The sequence below is a fragment of the Cryptotermes secundus genome, unplaced genomic scaffold (assembly GCF_002891405.2).
Source record: "Cryptotermes secundus unplaced genomic scaffold, Csec_1.0 scaffold161, whole genome shotgun sequence".
Classification (NCBI taxonomy): Eukaryota; Metazoa; Arthropoda; class Insecta; order Blattodea; family Kalotermitidae; genus Cryptotermes; species Cryptotermes secundus.
Genome location: NW_019738350.1, coordinates 547,479 through 568,676, shown reverse-complemented (window position 1 = coordinate 568,676; position 21,198 = coordinate 547,479). Strand labels below are relative to the sequence as shown.

Sequence of the window (21,198 nt, the reverse complement as noted above, 5' to 3'; positions counted from 1 at the left end):
ATTAGATTTATGCGAGGGAATAGCTCACTCTGATACTAGACACAATCCTTAAGGTGCATCACCGTCACGACAAAATCTCTACACTAAGCAATGTGCCCCTACTTTACGACACAACTTATTGTTCTGCTAAGGTCAGCCTACATTTTAACATTATTCTGCCATTCGGAACTCTGTCCCCTGAGTTATTTTTAACGAAAATTCCCACCATGATTTTTGTATGAAATTGTTGTTTCATCAGTACTAAATGATTCCAGTCATATCACTACCCTCACGGTTGTTATAACACGCAGTAGAGTAATTGGTTGTGGCACTACGCTAAAAGCTGGAAGGACTTGGGTTCGATTCCCGATAAGGCCATTAGATTTTTCACTTGAGCTAATCCTTCCAGCCGCGTTATGGCCCTGGGGTTGACTCAGCCTCTCACAGAAATGAGTACAAGGAATCTTCCTGAGGGTAAAGGCCTGCCGGCGTGTAAGGCTGACAACCTCACCGCTGTATGTGAGCCGACTGTCTAGAAAATGCTGGAGCCTCGATGTCTCAAAACCCTATGGGCCTCCAAGGCCTGTTACAGGGGTAGTTTACCTCACCTTTAGCTTTATTACAACATCACTACAACCGGTCCACGGGGGAGGGTTGGGGGTTCGGTTCCTGGAGTGATGGGTTTTTGTGGGGCTTTTTTATCATTCTAGAACAATATGGCCGCGAGCAACAAAAAACGTGTTTTTATAATGCACTAGAAGCACGGCGCAACAAAGTAAGTGGCTCTTCATTATGTAATTTTTCCCAGCATCCTGTTATTTCTTCCCTTAAATCAAAATATTTTCTATATCACCTCGTTATGAAACGCGACCAACCTATGTTCTTCCCCCCGGATAACAGACCGAGTTGCGCACTCAAAACAACAAATATAATTCAATTTTTATTTACTTTAAACCTCCGGTTCGTTTTTATCTGAACTGACTGGAACCGCCTCTTTACATCTTCGTGAGGGTAATTTTGATCTGTTATAGAGAAGGATGCGGAGGTACGGACTGGATTCATCTGGCTCTGGATATGAACTAGTGGAGGGACTCTTGTGTACACGGTACTGAACTTTATGTTTCATGAAACGTTTTATAACTGGCGGCTTCTCAACAAGGGCTTGGCTCCATGGAGTCAGTTAGCATTAGCCACTTGGCGTTGGTAATGTAGATGTATTACATTTTCTGTGGAGAACTATATTCTTAGAAGTTATATAGAGTTTTGAAAGGGCGCGCTAATTCTAAGTTGGTTTCCAAGTTAAAAGTTCGTGAGAGTAATTTTCATCTGTTACATAGTATCAAAATATATTACTTAACCGCATTTTCAACTGATTTAATGCCTGCCTTTATATCATGATTTTGTCCTGTGTTATGATCAGGGCCCGGATTTTGATGACCTGAAAATATTTTTAAAAAATGACCTAAAAGTGACCGAAAAAATCCAGAAAAATGACCTAAAATATGACCCAAAAATGTAATATGCAGGGCCCGGATTTTGACGAACTGAAAATATTCAAAAAATGACCTATAAAATGACTGAAAAAATCCAGAAAAATGACCTGAAGGAGAAAAGAAAGAAGGTTTCGCTTCCATGTTATTCACATTTCAGAAAACATATGAAGAAATGACAAGAAATACCCTTAAAAGTCCAAAATTTACCAAAAAAAATACCCCCAAAATGAAAAAATAACCTTAAACCTAAAAATGTCAAAAATGACAAAAAATTACCTATAACATTTATACGAGTATTTCTGTAACCAGCAGCTCATATCCGAGATTTGTATATTTAAGAGCATCGCATAGGATACAAGGAAAAAAAGATGACATGTCATCAAAATCTGGGCCCTGGTTGTGATGGTGACACATCAACGTGTACCTTCCCTTTGCTACCGCGTACAGAGTTTACTTACGGCTTATGATTTCGTCCAGCAAATTAAACACCATTGCATTACTATATACTTGAGATATGTTTCACTGTGAACAGAAGAGGACAGTGGAATTATCGGTGCTTGTTGAAACACACACATTCCAGCGTGTCTAAAACCCCATCATCTTGTAGAGAATAGGACAAGGAGGGGATTTATCTAACTCCTTGTGTGCTGAGAACTACACATAACGGTACATCTTTATACCTGCGAACCTCCCTCACAAACATGAAGGAGTGGCCTTCAGTACAGTTCCCTACATAACAACTGACATATCCAAACGGCCCCGATGAAAAGACCGTTTTAAGGACGGAGTTAAGAGGTTTGAACATGTACATCAATATTGTTGGCTTCTGCAACGTGATATAGTGTGGTGTTTACCAAAATTTCGGTCTTCATCTTCAAGATCAACAAAATATTTTCTTATGCGAGTTCCCTTTGTACGCAGGTCACTATTGGGCCTATTCTGCCAGACCCAATGATAGAAATGTGAAGCAGTTGGTAGCATGAGAACTGGCATGGGAAACCGAAGTATTCAGAGAAAACCTGGCCCAATGACACTTTGTGGACCACAAACCCCATGCGATCTGATTGGATCGAACCCCGGGCTACCGCGGTGGGAGGCCGACGACCAACCGCCTGAGCTATAATGCGTGCAAGGGTAAAAATGAAATTGTCTCTTTAATTAATTAAGTACCATGGCATGAAGACACGTAAGTGTGGCTACAGTAATAGCTGGAGGCGCTTCATGCCCCGGTCACTTTACGCCCAAGGGAAGAGCCCCCGGTACGTATTCTGTAGGAGGCCGGGTGGGCCCAAATCCGGTTTCTACCCAGTGCCACTGCCGGGAGTAGAGTCATGATCGTGCAGCCTCGTCGTCAAACGCTGTATCGACTTAGCTATCCCGGTTCGCAAGATTATTAGATTTAGTGTTCTTTGGGGGGGGGNGGGTCTGTGTCTGTGCGTACTCCGCGTGTGTGATGTTTTTTTTGTGTGTTGTGTGGGGGGGGGGGGGGGGTTCTTGAGGTGGGTTGAGACTGAGCCCACTTGGTAAAAAGTCACTAATTGACCAGTTGTACTAGCATCGGATGATAAATGCATATGGAGGATTTTATGGAATGAGAATTGGCACGGGAAAACCTGCACCAGTGCCACTTTGTCCACCACAAATCCCACAAAATTTGACCTGGGATAGTATGCAGGCCACCGCGGTGGGAGGCCGGCGACTAACCGCCTGAGCTACGGCAGGGCCTTAGTTGCAAGCCTAAAAGAGAAAGTGTTGCTAGAAATGGAATGAACTCTGTGCGTGCTCGAAATAAAACCACTGTCAACATTTTTTATCAGATGGGATTATTTCCCGTACATTCGCATAAACAGAGTTAAGAAAACAGACATTAACGTTGTTTATGAAAACTTCTGGAAGGCAATTTTAGTCACAGAAGTGAATCACACGTATCTCTCCAAGTGAAAATGCTGTCTACCGCCAAGCTCAACTGCGCGAGCGCGCGGTAAGTTGCAATATACGTCATCTAGCTGACGTGACCACACAATGTTAAGGGGGTCCATAACCTCTTATCACTTGTCTTCCCCTTGCCCCGCGGAAGAATTGTAGGCACTTACTTCCCCTTCCGCGATCCAAGTCTGAACTCGTGGCGTCATGGCGCTGAACACGCACACTGCAAAGTGGGGCCGCCCTCGCCTTACATTAGGAAGGGCTGTGGTTTGAACTCCGAAACAAATTATCATGAGGACTTTCACTCGAGACGAATAACCCCCTAACCTAATTTATATCCCAATTTATAGTGCGGCCTGAAGAACTGATTTGCGGCAACTCTTAGTTCAGTAGGTACAGCGACGGGAAGCGTGTTCGATTCCCGGCAAGCGCAAGGTGCTCCTCTCTACTTCACCGCGTGCAGGCTGGCTATAGAGTTCATCAGCCTCCTATGAAATGGGAAAGCAGGAGGCTGTTTTGTGTAGAAAAGAGACCGGGCAGTGAAGCTTACCGCCCACCTACATCTAATTCCAACGTCAAAATTGGTGGAGTTATACCTCCACTCCCTATCACGTCCTTATGGTGAATTGCTTAAATGATTATGCAGAGACAACTTTACCTTTACACTATTGATGGTATTTGCAGGTTTCTCCTCAATTACTCATCTACCAATCTACACGGCATCACATTCCAGAAGACAGTCACCTTCACAGTCGCCGTTGCGAGCGCCCCAGACCTCACAAAGCAAGAAAAGTTGAAACATTTTCAGCTCTATGAGTGTGCTGTTTCCTGTAAGTTTCGTGATCTGGATGACAGCTGAACTAGAGGTAAAGGTAAAATTGTCTCGGCGTTTAATTAATGAGATATCATGCCGTGAAGATGCACTGCGGAGTGGCGGTATAGCTCCACCATTCTTTACCTCAACAGTAGATGGAGATGAGTGGTCAGCTTCATATTCCGGACGCTTTACTCACGCGATACGCACTGAATAGGAGGCTGCGTGGGGCCCAGAACCGATCTGGACCCTGTGGAGGCAGGAAAAAATCTTGCCTCTTCTAGGAATCGAACCCCAGCCATCCAGCTCGTCGCTATACAGCATATGGTACCATGTATACAGACACCCACAGATCAGGAAATGTACACTTACCATCATGTATTTTATCTGTCAGTGTTATCTCGTAAGTTAAAAAAGAAATTCCGCCCTGTTTTATGTCTACTGGACCGCCTCTGTGGTCTAGTGGTCAGCGTTTCTGGCTACAGATCCAGAGCTATTTGAAGGAAATAGCGGCTCCTGTCTAGAAAACCGAATTTAACGGCCGTAGGGATTCGTTGCGCTGAACACGTGACACCCTCTATCGGCAAAAATTGGCACTAAACTTCGCCGACAAGCGGCGGTCGCTCGGTCGGTATAGTTCCCTTGCGGATAAGATCACTTAGATTTCTAATGACATATAATATATACTGTCACGTCAATCTGTGTGACTATAGCTTGACTGTGGACTGGATATTATATTTATTGCTCACTTGTATACACCACTCGGAACTACGCTTTACAGATCACTGACATACACAGACTCGTGGCTACAGACCATTACAATTTACATTAGCCGTTTCCTTGCAACGACTTCTACAGACGGAGATTCTTCAGCTACACGCGCTCAGATCCTCCTGTCACAGCCGCCCGTACAGAACTATTGTCAACCGACAGCTCATCTAACTGGGTTCCAGGTTGGCGGCCATATCGCGCTAACCTCCTAGTCTTCTTTTCAGAGGCTGACTTTCAGCTGAAGTGAACTGCAGATGAACCAAACAGCTACTTCGCGTCGCTTCATTGAACACTCACCAACAAGTGATTCGTTGCTTCAAATTTTCCTGCTTATAACATCTCGGCACGGACCATATAGAAAACATCGTTTCCAATGTCATAACCCCAAAATATCTCGACCGTTTCATAGAAAGGGTGCTTATCCGCCTACTGCATAGCAACGGCTTTATTGGTTGTCCTTTTTCAAGTCTCTGCCCAGCAAACGGATCTATAGTCCACAATATGTTAGAAATTTCAACGATTTTTTACTTCATCACTTACTTACTTACTTATTTACTCATGGAGCTGAGCCCTTCTGGAGGAGCCATCAATTCTGCAGCTACTCAAGAATTTCCCAGCATTTTATGGAACCCGAAGATTGATTACCGTGTTCACAAGATCCCTCCACTGGTCCTTATCCAGAGCCAGATCAATCCAATCCGTACCGTCCCATTCTATCTCCCTAAGATTCATTTTAATATTGTCCACCAACCTACGCCTTGGTCTTCCCAATGGTCTCTTTCCTTCTGGCTTCCCCACCAATATCCTACACGCATTCCTCATCTCCCCCATTCGTGCTACATGACCTGCCCACCTCATCCTCCTTGACGTGTTCATTCTAATTATACTTGGAGAAGAGTACAAGTTAAGAAGCTCCTCATTATGCAGTTTTCTCCTAACTCCTGTCACTTCATCTCTCTTCTTTCCAAATATTCTCCTCAGCGCCCTGTTCTCAAACACCCTCAGTCTGTGTACCTTCCTTAATGTCAGAGATTAAGTTTCACACCCATACAGAACCACAGGCAAAATTATAATTTTGTATATTCTAATTTTTATGTTTTTGGACAGCAGACGACTAGACAAAAGGTTCTGGACTGAATTGTAGCAAGCATTACCCGAGTTCAATCTCCTCTCCTGAATCAGGTTTCGATCTGTTATCGTTGTTCCCAAATATCTGAACTGTGCCACATTTTCAAAACATCTGTTTCCTGTCTTTATGTCATGATTTTGCTCTGCATTTTGGTGATGAAACAGCAACATATACTTAGTTTTCTCAGTGTTTACTTCTAGACCAACCTCTTTACTTGCGTCAATTAAAGTTTGTGTGTTTTTCTTTAAGGTATCTATATTATCACCCAGTAGATTAACATCATCGACACAGACCAACAGCTGACGTGTCCCGTTTAGTTTCAGTCCCACCTGGTTTCCCTGGACCTTCCTAATGGCATATTATAAAGCAAAGTTGAAAAGGAGTGGCGATAAAGCATCTCCTTGTTTCAGACCTTTCTGAATAGAATATTTATCAGACAAATGTTTGCCTATACGGACTTTACTATGTTTCCTTTAAACACATTTTAATCAACATAACAAGTTTCATGGGTACCGCAAACTGTATCAGAATAGTTTACAATACTTCTCTCTTAATTGAATCATAGGCTTTCTTGAAGTCTATGAATAGCTACTGTACTGTGTCATTGCACTCCCATTTTTTCTCCAATACTTGACGAATGCAAGAGATCTGATCCATAGTTGATCTGTTATGTCGAAACCCACACTGTTGAACCCCAATAATTTCATCTATATATGAATTTAACCTTAGGAGAAGAAGAAACGTATTAAAGATAAGCAGCGACACACACAGAGAGCGCCTACACTGAACAACACATGAACAACGATAAAAACAAGAAGTGGCCGCTGCAGCACCGTAGATATAGGGCATGTACCCTGAAAAAATTTTAACAAAAAATTTGAAAAAGAAAGAACAGAGATCTTATAGACATTTTAACTTGAATTAAGTTTTAAAAAGTGCTAATTTAAAAATCAAATCGACGCGTGTAGATTAACAAAGATTTTATACAATTAGAAAGACTGGTAATTTTAAATTTTAAAAAGCAGTGTAACAGCTACGTGAGTGATACACACCTGATGATGGCCATTTAGGGCCGAAACATGTAGTGTGGAGGAGGAAAAGAAGTAAAAACTACAATAAAATTTGTTGCACTTAAGACGGTATTTATCCATATATATTGTGTGAGTGTAACAGGATGCTGAAATATAATATTAGGAGAAGAATATTGGATAATATTTTGTATGAAGTTGATAGCAGTGATATCCCCCGATAATTACTACAGTCAGCTTTATTATTTTTCTTGTGAACTGGTACAATAATAGACTCCTTCCACTGAACCTATGTACATTCAATAACTGAGGGAAGTAGTTCCTCCACTTATTCAAAGGTTGTGGGAATCTGCAGGCAGATCACCATTCTCATCCTTCACTAAGTAACTGCTAGGTTGGTAACCCCTCTTAAAGTCATTTATTCCTCTATATAAGTCTCTAATGTTCTTGTTCTTACTGTTCATTGTAAGGTCATCAATTTTGTCTTTCAGATATTCCCTCTTTTTGTTCCTGAAATGCCTGCGGGTTTCACGTCTTATATTGTTCAGGTTATCCCAATTTAACTCACATGGATCCTGTAACCATTGCAATTTGGCCTGCTTTCTTGGATCTAATAATTTTGAGCATCCTTCATCGAACCATGGCTTATGCTTCTTCGGCTCATAATAACCTAGACTCTCTTTGGCAGACATTTTTATATTCTCTCTAACAGCTTCCCAAGCTTTATTAACATCCACCTCAGTTTCTAAGCTTTCCAAAGCCGCGAACCTATTTGAGATTTCAACACGATACTGCTCTTTACACTCTACTTCATTTAATTTCTTGAGATTGAACCTCTCCATATGAACTCTATGTGTTGTTTGTTTGCTCACTGCCAGTCTTTCCCTAATCTTTAACACCACCAGGTGTTGGTCAGTATCACAATCTGCTGCCCTGAATGATCGGACATCAAGTATACTTGGGTGCCGTCTCCTATCTATCAAAATATGGTCTATTTGAGTGTGTATCTTCCCATCAGGAGATGTCCAAGTGCATTTATGGATGTTACGATGTGGGAACATTGTACTTTTGACTGTAAGATTTTTTTATGTGGCAAAGTTTACTATTCTAACTCCATTATCATTACTAATTTCATGCAAACACTCATTCCCAATTGTTGGTTTGAAAATGTCTTCCCTCCCTACTTTGGCATTGAAATCTCCTGTCAATATTTCATAGGGTACTTTGGGAATTTATCAAATACATGTTCTTGTTCTTCATAGAACATGACCTTTATGTCATCAGTTTTATCTCCTGTTGGGTGAACAGTCATAACAATGATATCACACCAGCGACGTTTTAGTATTATATATGATATCCTATCACTAACGAACTCTAACCTCTTAACTGCTGATATGATTCTCTTATGTACGAAAAGCCTGTACCTAATTCATGATTTTCTTTCTCCTTTTCATAGAACAATGTATAGTCTCCTGCTGGTGCGATGCCACCTCCGTCCCATCTGACCTCCTGTACTCCCGCTAAATCTAACTTATATTCTAAGATTTCTTCTGCCACTGCCCTGACCAAATCTGCCATATACAAACTTCGTACATTAAAAGTGCCAAATCTCATATCCATTTTCATTAGCTTAGGTCGTTTATCCAAGGAATGCGTCCAGGTCCGAGGCTTTGTGTTCATTTTCGTAACATAATGATTTTTTACGGTGAGGAGTTGTTAGCCCCACGCCCAACCCGCAAGCTTGAGGACCACATATTGCCGGCTGTGCGCTACTGCTTATTCAATATATTCGCAGCTTCCCACCAAAACTGGAGGGTGTCTCCTCCATCCGCAACCTGAGGACGCGCCATGCCGTGGTGACAAGGAGGCCTCACCGAAAAATCGCCGAAATTGTCAAGGCACGCCATAAATTTTTAAGGAGAGATTTTATCATTAAAAAACCGAGAAATAAGATCGTGTTTAAAGTTCCATAGCTAAATTTCTAATAATTGTATTGTTCTTTAAAAAATTTGATTGTGGATTTCGACGATTTTTTTATTCTTCAATATTTTCTCTCTTCTTTTCGACCTTCCCTCAAACTCCCTGGACACATCTGCGCACCCTTCGCGGCATGCCAGTTGAAAATCGCTTGTTTGGTTGGAAGGAAGCGGTCATGTCCTAATCGAAGTACTATCCCAGCATTCTCCTGGAGGGACCTTGCAGACCCAGCCAATTTTCGAACGAATTTTCTACCGAATACAATTGACACTGTTTTTTATTGCTAGTGAGGTGGGTCTAAGTCCCTTCTACTGCGGCCACTTCTGACCTATTGTACCAGCCGCAGATGATAGGTGAGGGTGATTGTGGAGCAATTGGTGGAATGAAGATTGGCAGGCGAAACCGAAGTACTCGGAGAAAACCTGCCCCAGCGCCACTTTGTCCACCACAAATCCCACTTGACCAGACCCGGGATGGAACCTGGGCCGCTGCGGTGGGAAGCCAGCGACTAACCGCGTGAGCTATGGCGCGGCCTATCCCAATTGATATATTTCATGGCTTGTCTCGGTCTCACCAGACATATGCCAGTATCAATAGGAGTTAGGTTACCTTCCTGTCACTCCACACTGAGCATTTTCCGACATGGAGCTCACACAAAGCACCGCGTTCAACAGTTCTTATTTTCTTTTCAAAACAAGCAAACTCTAAAGAAATCACATCTTAGTCACTCATTTCTCACAGTTACATCCTTAAAATTTTCACATAGGTGAAGTTGCCTGGCGAGGTCTACTGGATTTATGCAGGTACCCACTTTCCGGAGGAATATACCGCCTCCATACCCAGGCTAGTACTGGATCTAAAGTCAGTAACATATACATATATATACTGTTCTAGTTCTTACTACAGGGTGAAGTGCCGAACTGCGTAATGAGGAGCTTCATAACTTGTACTCTTCTCCGAGTGTAATTAGAATGATCAAGTCAAGGAGAATTAGATGAGCATGGCATGTAGCCGCATGGGGATAAGAATACATATAGGATTTTAGTGGAAAAGCCAGACGGAAAGAGACAAACAGAAAGACCTATGTGTAGGTGGGAGGATAATATTAAAGTGGGTCTTTGATACGATGGAGTGGTATTTACTTGACTGATCTAGCTCAGAGGCCAGTGGATGACTCTTATGAGCATGGTAATGAACCTTAGGTTTCCATAAAATGTTGGGAAATTCTTGAATGGCTGAGCGACTGGCGGTTCCTCAGAAAGGGCTCAGCTCCGTGGAGTTAGGGTGAAGCATTGATTGGTGACTGTTGGAGAACTCACCATCTCTGGACATGCCCAGGCGCAGACATTTCTGGAGGCGGCAGTACTGACATCGGTTCCGGTTTACTCTGTCTACAACGCAGTTCTTGTTGCGAGGACACTGGTAGTTCACCACAGAGCTCTGAGATCGCCTGAAGAAGCCCTTGCAGCCTTCGCACGTGATCACTCCATAGTGGACGCCACTGCTTTTATCCCCACACACTTTACACGGTATGATCTCGATTTGCGCTGAAACACAGACAGAGGACAACCATTCAGGCGCGTGTACAAATATACACTTGCAAAACCATACATATAGACTTAAAACAGTTGGGGCATACGATGAGGTACCCAAAAGAAACCGAACTAACTTTTTTGTGGGCAGAGCTTTTGTAGTACCGCGTTTTGCCGCTATGAGCGCATAGAGCTAACATTCCTGAGTCGATAAGCCGACTACCGTTGCTTCAGAAGGTAAGGACTAGTTTCGGCAGAGTTCATAGTGACAACTGTTTGGTGTGATCGTCGTTTTTGCAATGGCTGATTTTCGTGAACAGCGTGCGGCGGTGAAATCCTGCTTTTTGCTCGGGAAAAGTGGAACAGAAACTCTTGAAATGTTAAAAACGGCGTACAAGGACGATGCTATTGGGAAAACTCAAGTGTTTGAGTGGTTTTCCCGTTTCAAAAATGGTGAAATGTCAATTGATGACAAACCTCGTTCTGGTCGTCCTTCCACGGCCCGAACACATGAAAATTTTGAAAAAATTCGTGAAATCATCAAGGAAGATCGACGGACCATTGAAGAAATTGTGGAGCTGTTGGGAGTGACTTCGAGCTCAGCGGCCAGATTTGTGGGAGTCGGGTGACTGGTTTTTCCATCATGACAATGCCCCTGCTCACACAGCCCTGTCTGTACGACAATTCTTGACCAAAAATATTATGACTCCTGTTCCTCACCCTCCATACTCACCCGACCTTGCCCCGTGCGACTTTTTTTTTGTTTCCTCGAATGAAAAGAGATATGAAAGGAAAAAACGACGGAGGCGCTGTCAAGCATCTCAAAAGATGAATTTAGACAATGTTTTGAAAAATGGAATAAAAGACTAGACAAGTGTATTAGTGTAAGTGGAGAGTAATTTGAAGGGGATTGAAGGTTAGTGCTTAAAATTTGAATAAATAAGTTTAAAAAAATAAGTTCGGTTTCTTTTGGGTACCCCCTCGTATATATGGGGGAGCCAGGATAGCAATAGGCTACGAAGTGGACCGCCGGGGTTCGATTTCCGTCTAGGGCAAGAAGTCTTTCTCTTCACCACAGCATTCAGACCGACCCTAGGGCCCAATCTGGCTCCTACGCAATGGGTATCGTGGGGATACTTCACCCGAGACAAAGCGGCCTGGACGTAAAGCTGACCATTCACCTCCACTTAGTGCCTAGGTTGAGAATAGTGGAGCTATACCTCTGCTCCCCCATATATCTTCATCGCATGGATAATTTTACCGTTTTAGGAGGGTATATGGGAGCTGAGGTTCTTACGGCGGAAGTTATCAAATGTATTATTCTCTAGGAAGTGGAACCGTGTAATCTGGTAGAGATTTGCCGACGTTTTGAGGAACGTACTGCCTCCATCTTCACGATTCCAAAACAACTCAAATGTCTATATATAAAAACTTCGGTTGTTTACTATATACTAAACTGATACAATATCAATATAATTATAAGAGAGTGGAAGAAGGAAATTTTCTCCAAATATACACGAATATTATATCTATTATGTAATGGATTTCAAAAATGGTGGAGCTGTACCTCAACTCTCCCATGTATCTTCGTGGAATAGTTGTTAGTTAGTCAGCCACACAGTCGAAACTTTAAGTTTATACCTGGTAGATTTCCGAGTTTCTGGACTTTGTGTGTTGTCCAACGTCCGGTATTTTAAGGAACAAAAACTAGGTAAAATTCATATTTAATTTAATGTGTCCATCTTTTGTATGGATTGTAAACATGAATAGGTCTGTCTTCTGGGATATAACACTGTGTAGCCCGTTGAAATTCAGCCAGCTTGTCATAAGAATATATCACTTCCATCTTCCGGGTCGAATAAGCCAAGGAAAAAAAACCGGAGTGAAATAAATTGCAAGCAAGGCCCTGAAGATAGATGTGGCATGTTCCTCCGAAACCTGAATTGTCTTGCAAAGGCCTACACGGCGTTATATCCCAGAAGATAGGATTCTTCATAATCACCGCTGTGAGAAACTAAAATCTTACACGAGAACATGTTTGGGAACTATGTATCAGGACACATTAAGGGTGATAATTGCGTAACCATTATATAGCCTCGAGTTCTATGAATAATGAAGCAAAGTGAAAGTAAAATTCGTAACAAACAAGGACCACATGCACCTGCAGAACAAGAAACACGTTCAACATTCGCCCAGCTCGGGAGCAAAAGTCAAGACAGTGTTACGTACAATCTTGATGCTGCGCCTTTGGCTCTTGGATGAAATGCACGACACAACAAACGAGGAGGTAAACACCAAGAAGTTCTGTTCGATCGGTCGCGTAAACTTCTGCTGGTCCTCGACAGCAAAGTCATTCTTAATTCCGAGTTCTGCGTGACTCATGACTATATTTTACCGTCTCACGGCTCTCGGATTCGCTGAAATCCAGAAGTTGTAGGAAAATAAATTATGCGATTAATTCTTCCCAGAAATAATCACATATTTTCGTTTAATACGTCACGTACCACGAACAAACGACGCGTCAAACAATTTTCTGTTACGTATGTATTCGTTGATGAGGGAAGGTAAACACCTAGTCGTTGCCTAGCAACGGTAGTGGGATACACATACAGAAACACAGAGAAAGTGGGTTAATAACAGATGAACAGTCGAAAATGCAAATGCTCACGAAAAGACGAAGCCCGGCGCGCAAAATAATTAAGAGACTTTAGCTTGGCGGCGGTCAAGCGTACGACCGTTCAAGCAACTAGAAAGCCGTTGTAACATAAGCTAAATGAGTTAGGACATGATCTGCTGTGTTAAGCCTAGACTGACAGAGGCCTTGTATATAATTATAGTTACATGTGAAACTTAAAATAGTAGGTACCCACATGGAACCGAACTCTTGACTACTGGCCGAGTAGAATGCAGACATGTACTACTGACTATGACTGCGGTATATGACACACACGTCTTCACGTCAAAGAGGGCTCTCCACGTCGACAAAACAAATCTGGTCTTGGGCTACACCTGAGGCTTCACACCAACACCGACCGTCGGGCGTAACGTGATTTTCACTTCCTCTGACTTCGCTATTCCGGCTTTAAGGAGCTAGGAAGTGTTAAAAGTCACAGACAGCAAGGTAATCTCATAAACCTCATTTTATTTTTTTTATACAAGTACAAGGTAAAGCTATCCATGTAAGAGGCCGTGGATGCCCATATGGCTGTGAGACGTCGAGGCTCCCACATTTTCTTGACAATCGGCTCGCAGATGGCGGTGAGGTTGTCAGCCTTACGCGTCTGCCGGCCGCCCTTTAGCCCCAGGAAGATTCCTCATACTCATTTCTGTTAGAGACTGAGTAGACCCTAGAGACATAGTGCGGTTTCAAGGAATAGATCAACTGAAATATCTAATGATATCGGGAATCGAATCTGCAACCTTCCGGCTTGTAGCATAGTGTCTCAACCAACTAGGCCAATAAAAAAACAGAGAAAAACTAAGAGATTATCTCCTGGGATATGACGTCATGTCGTCCGGATTACACTGCATCACATCCCAGAAGACACAGCACTTCATAACCACTGCAGTTACAGCGGAGGTGACTCTGAGATGTGACGTCATGTAGGTCGGAAAAATTCACAGGTACTTATTAAATCCATATTCCTTGGCTTTCTTCTCGACCCTGAAGATGCAGGTAGTACGTTCCTCCAAAGCGTTTGTAAATTTCTACCGAACTACACGGCGTCACATCCCAGAATATAATCTCTAGGTGTTCTCTGGACGGAATAACCTCAGGGTTATTAGATCTGTTGTTCGGAATGGAACATCATCAGGACCATGACTGAATATGAAGAGCATTGTCTTCTATAAACTGAACACAATTTGTCACTATAGGATTCTGACGATGGTGTATGACACACAGAGATACTGGGTTTTCGGACTTTACCCACCGTCCTGGTTTTTAAGATTGAGGCTAGCTCTTTCTAAGGGACCCAACAGAATAGGTGTTTTACCTCACCTGAAGACGGAAACAGTTCCAATTTCCGAAACGTCGTGTTTTTTCTTAGTTATCTTAAAAATCAGGACGATGGATAAAGTCCGAAAACCCAATAACTCTGTGTGAACACAAGTTCATCGATGTTTGGGTGGAACACACTTCCAGCATCTTCAGCAACGAAGGGACACTTTTACAGGGCCTTCACTCTGCATGCCACCTGATTCTGGTGGTCTACTTGCCTAGCCCACTCGTCGAAACTAAATACGGTGACAGTATGTTACTCCGAAGAACTTCCCAGCATTTTATGGAACCCGAAAGTTCATCGCCGTGTTCACAAGAGCCCTCCATTGTTCCCTATCCTTAGATAGAGGAATCTAATCCATACCATCCCATACTATCTCTCTAAAATCTATTTTAATATTGTCCTTGCTCCTCCCAGTGGTCTCGTTCCTTCTGGCTTTCCCACCAATATCCTATACGCATTTCTCTTCTACCTCATTCGTGCTACATACCCTGCCAATCTCATCCTCCTTTATTTTATCTTTCTAAGTATACATGGCGAGATTACAAGTAATGAAGCCCCTCATTAATATTACTCCGAAACGTCGGGTAAATTCTATTAAGTTATACTGTTTTACATTCCAGACGATAGCATTCTTCATCAAGGGAAATTATGTGCCCGTGTTGTTCAAATCTCAAAGTTTAAACCTGTTTACATATAACATACAAAGAGACGTCAGTTATGCTGGTAGAACTCGTCCAGACTCCATGTTTATATCTCCCGTAAAGTTATTTGGGGAAATATGAAACTAAATGAATGTGCAAATCCCTTATTGGTGCACTCAGTTACTCATTCGCATCACAAGGCCCACTCCTTCTTTAGAAACTAATAAAGATTAGTCAAGAAATTCCTCTCCTTTTATGGACCAAAGTTGTTCACTGCTGTTCTCAAAAGAGAAGGCCACTATCCTTATCCTTGTCCATACTAATCCACATCACACCCTCCAGTCCTATGGAGGGCGATCTTGCTTCGTATTCGAAAGGTGCTTTGTTCGAATCTCGGCTGGGATGCCGATCATCCAAACTGACTGCTTCTGTGATACTGATCAGTCCCTTCAAGCAAATTCTGTTTTAATGCCTCGATTAGGCCACAGTCGCTTCTTTCCAATTCATCATTCGTCTAGCTTGGTTTTCGCGGGTTGCTTTTTTGACGACGTTTCTAGAACCGAGGCTATACTACTCGTATATTGCGTCAGATGGTAGAATGACAAATACAGTTTAGTAGGAAGTGGTAGCTGAAGCCTATACAACTCCAGAGAGCTGTCTGCAGACCGACACACTTTGCATACTGACAGCGTCACACAGTAACCCACACTGCCCTTATCATTCTATTTCAATATAATTCATCTTAATATTACCCTGGAGGAGCCAGGATAGAACATTCGGTATAGCGACTAGGTACGGGCTGGATGGCCGAGGGGTCGGTGTTCGAGTCCCGGTAGGGTTAAGAATTTTCTCTTCTCCACGTTATCTAGACCTGTTCTAGTCCCCAAAAAGCCTCCTATCCAATGGGTAGCGGGAGATCTTTCCCGGGGGAGGGGGGGTTAAAGCGGCTTGGGCATGAAGCTGACCACTCACCTCCAATTATCGCCGAGTTCAAGAATACATGGATCTATACATCCACTCTTCACATATCTTCGTAGCGTAGTGCTTAATTAGTTAAGCACAGGGATAAATTTATATTTGTAATAAAATCCTTTGATACAAACCAAGTTGACATCCTCTGGGAAACAACCCCCAGGAGGCTGGGTGAGCCCCAGAGCTGGTCTGGACGCTGCCGGCAATAGTTTCACGGCCGTACCGTCGCTGTACCGACCGAGCCATCTCATCTCTTTGGAAATTCAGATGGAAACTATATTACGTAGAGGGACGCAGTTATGTAAATCGCAGTGTCAAAGCCGTCACAAGTCATGGGTCAATTCTTTTTTTTTTTTAATTAAGGACAGCTATCCTGGCTACAGATCCAGAGGTCCGGTTTCGATTCCCGCGCTACCAGATTTCCTGAGAAGCAGTGGGTCTGGAACGGGGTCCACTAAGCCTCGTGAGGATAACTGAGGAGCTGCTTGAATGGAAACATAGCAACTCCAGTCTAGAAAACCGAGATTAATGGCCGTGGGGGTTCTTTGCGCTGACCACGCGATACCCTCTATCCGCTAAAGCTGGCACTATCTTCGCCGAAAAGCGGGGGTTGCTCGTTCGGTATAGTTGCTGACTAAAACCACAGAGTTGTATTTTTTGGGCACACATATACTTGCACCATCTCACGAAACTCACGCACTTACAGTAAGACGACACTTCCGTTTCAGAGGTAAAGGTAGAGTTGTCCCCGTGCTTCATAAATTAGGCGCTACACCGTCACGGCTTATGGGGGAGTGGATGTATAGATCCACATATTCTTGGTCTCGGCACTAGTTGGAGGTTAGTTTAAAGGTCGGAACTACAATGACTTTATGCCTCTGCACTCACCAAACACTGCGACGGTGCTCGCCACTTATTTCTAGCTTCCTATTTTTCTCAAGGTGTGAGACTGAGTCCGCTTGGTTCTGCGGCCACTGTTTGGCCTGTCATATCAGCCCCGGATGGCAGATGATGATAATGGTTGTTGAGCAATCGGTAGAATGCGAATTGGCAGGGGAAAACGAAGTACTGGGAGGAAACCTGCCCAAATGTCACTTTGTCCACCACAAATTCCACATAACTTGACGCGGGCTCAAACCCAGACCCCCGTGCTGGGAAGCCGGCGACTAAATGGCCCTCCTATTCCTTCCTCGCAACATTTCATACGAACCTTCTCTATGTGTTTGCGGCCTCGTGATTACAGAACCGGCCTATGGATTGCGGTACTTGGTTGCGGGCCTGCAACGTTACAACCCCGGGAAGAGACAGAAAGACAGAGCAGAATTTCCGTTGCCAAGGAGGCCGCTACCGCGCTGGAAGGACTTAAGCCCCTTGAAGCACAGCAACGAGTTATACAGCGCGGGTTAACGTTCCCACTTGTCGGGAGGCAGTGACCGACCTTCACGCACGTGCTACGCTACGTCATCAAGTGACGTCATCGGAAAAGCAGGGGACCTCCTCTAGGATAATCTATGACACACCCAGCATTTTATTTCTCCATTCCGCAATTCATTTCCTTCTCATAATTCTGGAGGCATGTGGTAGCCTAATTGGTTGAGGCATTATTCTACAAGCCGGCAGATCGCGGGTTGCATTTCCCGATGAAATCATTCTGATTTTCAATTGACCTAATCCTTCCAGCCGTATTATGGTCCTGGGGTCGACGCAGTCTCTAACAGAAATGAGTACCAGGAATCTTCTTGGGGGGTAAATGACGGCCGCTGCTTGAGGCTGACAACCTAACCGCCATCTGTGAGCGGATTGTCTAGAAAATGTGGGAACCTCGACGTCTGACAACACTGTGAGCCTCCCCGACCTGTTACAAAATAGTTTTATTTCTTTGCCTTATAACTGTGACGGGGCAGGTCAGTTGCTATAGAGGCTAGACTGCTGGCTGAACTACAGAAGAATCGGGGTTCGATTTTCGGCAATGACAAGAAAATTATTCTTTTTATAGATTACAAATCAGCACTGAGCCCCCCCCCCCAAGTCTCTTGTACTGGAGGTACTGGGGCTCTTTCCCAGGAGGTAAAGCGGCCGCTGCTTAAAGCGATCAATTCATCTCCATCTAGGGCCGAGGTCAAGATTGCGTGGAGCTATACCTCCACTCCCCGCATGGTTTCAAGGCGTGGTGCTTAATTGTGCACGGGGACAACTTTGCTTTTTACCACACACGTGGCGTAGAATGGTACAGGGAATATAAATAAAGTTTCGGAATAACAACACTGCATTCAAGTGCCTCTTATTGTTGAGAGGAGTTCTTCGGACATCTACTGTTGACAGAACTTGAATTGATGAACATTGCATGAGGTAAGAAATGGTACGTATTTAATTCTGCACAATTAATACGACCTTCATTTTCTAACGGCATATAACTTTTTTTTCCTTGGCACTACAGCCCCAGTGGGCCTAGGCCTACCTCCATGAACTTCTCCGTTCACTTCGGCTTTTCTAGAGCTTACACATTCGGTAGGACTCCTTGGGCGGGTGATCAGCTCGTCGCAAGGCCTCTATCTGTATACAAACACAGAAAAACGTACGCACACAAACTGAACATCCATGCCCTGAGTGGGATTCGAACCAACGATCCCAGCAAAGCGAACCTGGTGATATGTGCTTAAGGTTTTCTTAACTATATTTGCAGACTTAATCATCTGGCAATTCCAGATGAAGAAATTACGATTACTTTTTTCTTTAATTTTTGCCCATGTACATATTTTAAGTGTTTAAAATACATTTGGTCTTAATTTTGATAGTTACCTTAATTTCATGAATACATCAGTGCCTTTCGGTATTTCTGGGTGGTGGACTTTGTGTTCATCGTTCGCTATTCTAAATAAAAAAACGTATCGGAAACTAGATCTGTTTCCGTCCTCAGGTGGAGGATGTAGGAGACACCTACCCTGTTGGTCCCGTCGCAAAGGCTAACCTCAGTCACTTAACCTACATCCGGTCCAGTAAATTGCTGCTGGCCCTTGCAGTACAGCCGTTCTGGGTCTCGGGTAGAGTTGGGTCGCGTCGGGTAAAGCCCTTTGTTTTAAACCATTGTCAAAAATCTTTAAGATCTCTCAGTGCAATTCGAGAACTTACGAATTCGGCACGCAAGTACCAAAATTGGCCAAGTTGGATTTGAGCACACTTATCATAAATGCGTGTCAATATGTAGATTACATCCATACGATCCAAAACAAGCCCTAATGAACTTCACACGACAATGAATTTTCGGGTTCGAAGAAAGCGATGAATTTCTGGACCAGACGAAAAGAATATATAATTTTCAAGCGGAATTATCATGCATGATTCAATATTGAAGTCTATTTCTCAGCCATTCCAAACAAAACAAACTCCGTGGCCTGTAGTCCGTAAGTGAACCATAACGACCAGCGACCGAGGCTTGTCGGCGAAGTTGGTGCCACCTTTTATGGATAAAGGGTATGACGTGGTCAGCGCAATGGATCCCCACGGCCGTTAATCTCGGTTTTCTAGATCGGCCGCTATCTCCATGAAATAACTCAGTTATCCTCAAGAGGCTGAGTGGACCCCGTTCCAGACCCACTACTTCTCAGAAAATCTGGTAGCGCCGGGAATCGAACCCGAACATCTAGATCTGTAGGCAAGAACTTTGACCACTAGACCACAGAAGCGGTCACTTCGCAGCCATTACTGAGAAATGACGTTGTGAAACTTATCTATTGAGGAGTAGCTCTAAGAAGAAAGTGCCGACAGAAAGAAAACTGAAATACTGTATATACAATGTGTATAGGAAATGACTTTCTGATTCCACGATTCATTTCCATGGACCTCCGCGTTACGAGTCGTGACATGCGATAGCATGTCTAATATGCATTCAAATGGCTGGGGTTTGACCTACTACCCGGCCAGTCTCGTGACTATGATTTTGCGTGTTTTTTTTCTGTTCCGCTGAACTCTGGTATCGCAATTTAAAATAGATCACCGAATCTTCAGTCGTATAACCGCTGCCTCCATAGACTTCGGCAAAACCGCCCGTTTATCCTTCCCTTTGTGTGCCTGGGATATTTAACGATGGTCTGTCAGTCCGTTAAATTGAGTCAGGAGAGGAGTGTGAGTGACAGAGTGAAAGCCGGCAGAGTCACTCCCAAGTAAAGGGAGGAGGAGTGACACGCCTTCTCTCGTCGAATAGGAGGTCCCATTTCAAAACAGGTAAAAGTCTTAAAAGGATAAAAATACGGTCATGGGTCTCGACGGGGCCCGAAATCAAGAACGGCTGTGCTGGCGAGGCCAGCAGTAATTTACAGGACTGGGCAAGTTAAACTGATGCTGGTCCTCGCCAGCAGTCATTCGTTTTATTGAGATCTATGACCATGTACGTGTTTCGAAATTGGACCTCCTCTTCGGCGAAAGGAGTGGGTCGGTCTTTCTTCGTAGGCGCTATGTTTGTTGCAGCGTAGTTCCCAGTTCAGTTCAGCAAAATGCTGCTGACCCTCGCTAGCACAGTGATTCTTGCTTCTGAGTCCCATGGGACCCTTAAACCATCAGACAAAGTGACGCTGTGCATATCTATACTATATAGCGTCAGGTGTTTCTTTCCTGTTCTATAGCACAGCATCTGACACACGTCAACACGGTTACAGAAACGACAGAATTTGATATAATGATTGAGTTCTGAACTCACCCACCGAGCTGAGCCTTTCTTGAGAAACCGCCAGTCGCTCAGCTACTCAGGAAGTTCCCAGTATTTTATGGAACCCGAAGGTTATTTACCGTGTACACAAGAGCCCTCAACTGGTCCCTAACCTGAGCCAGACCAATCCAATCCATACCGTCCCCCCCTATCTCTCTAAGATCCATTTTAATATTGTTTACCCACCTACATCTTGGTATTCCTAGTGATCTCTTTCCTTCTGGCTTTCT

The 21,198-nt window shown here is 43.6% G+C and overlaps 1 protein-coding gene across 6 annotated transcripts in view; it reads right to left on the bottom strand.

Annotated features, from left to right (window-relative positions):
* The window catches only part of LOC111870716 (probable nuclear hormone receptor HR3), a 387,261-nt gene that overhangs the window by 52,876 nt on the left and 313,187 nt on the right, over positions 1 to 21,198 (bottom strand). For all 6 annotated transcript variants that reach the window (XM_023863215.2, XM_033753975.1, XM_033753974.1 and 3 more), the window contains one exon: positions 10,437 to 10,664. In XM_023863215.2, the coding sequence (XP_023718983.1) occupies positions 10,437 to 10,664 (228 nt within the window). The remainder of the gene's footprint in view (positions 1 to 10,436; positions 10,665 to 21,198) is intronic.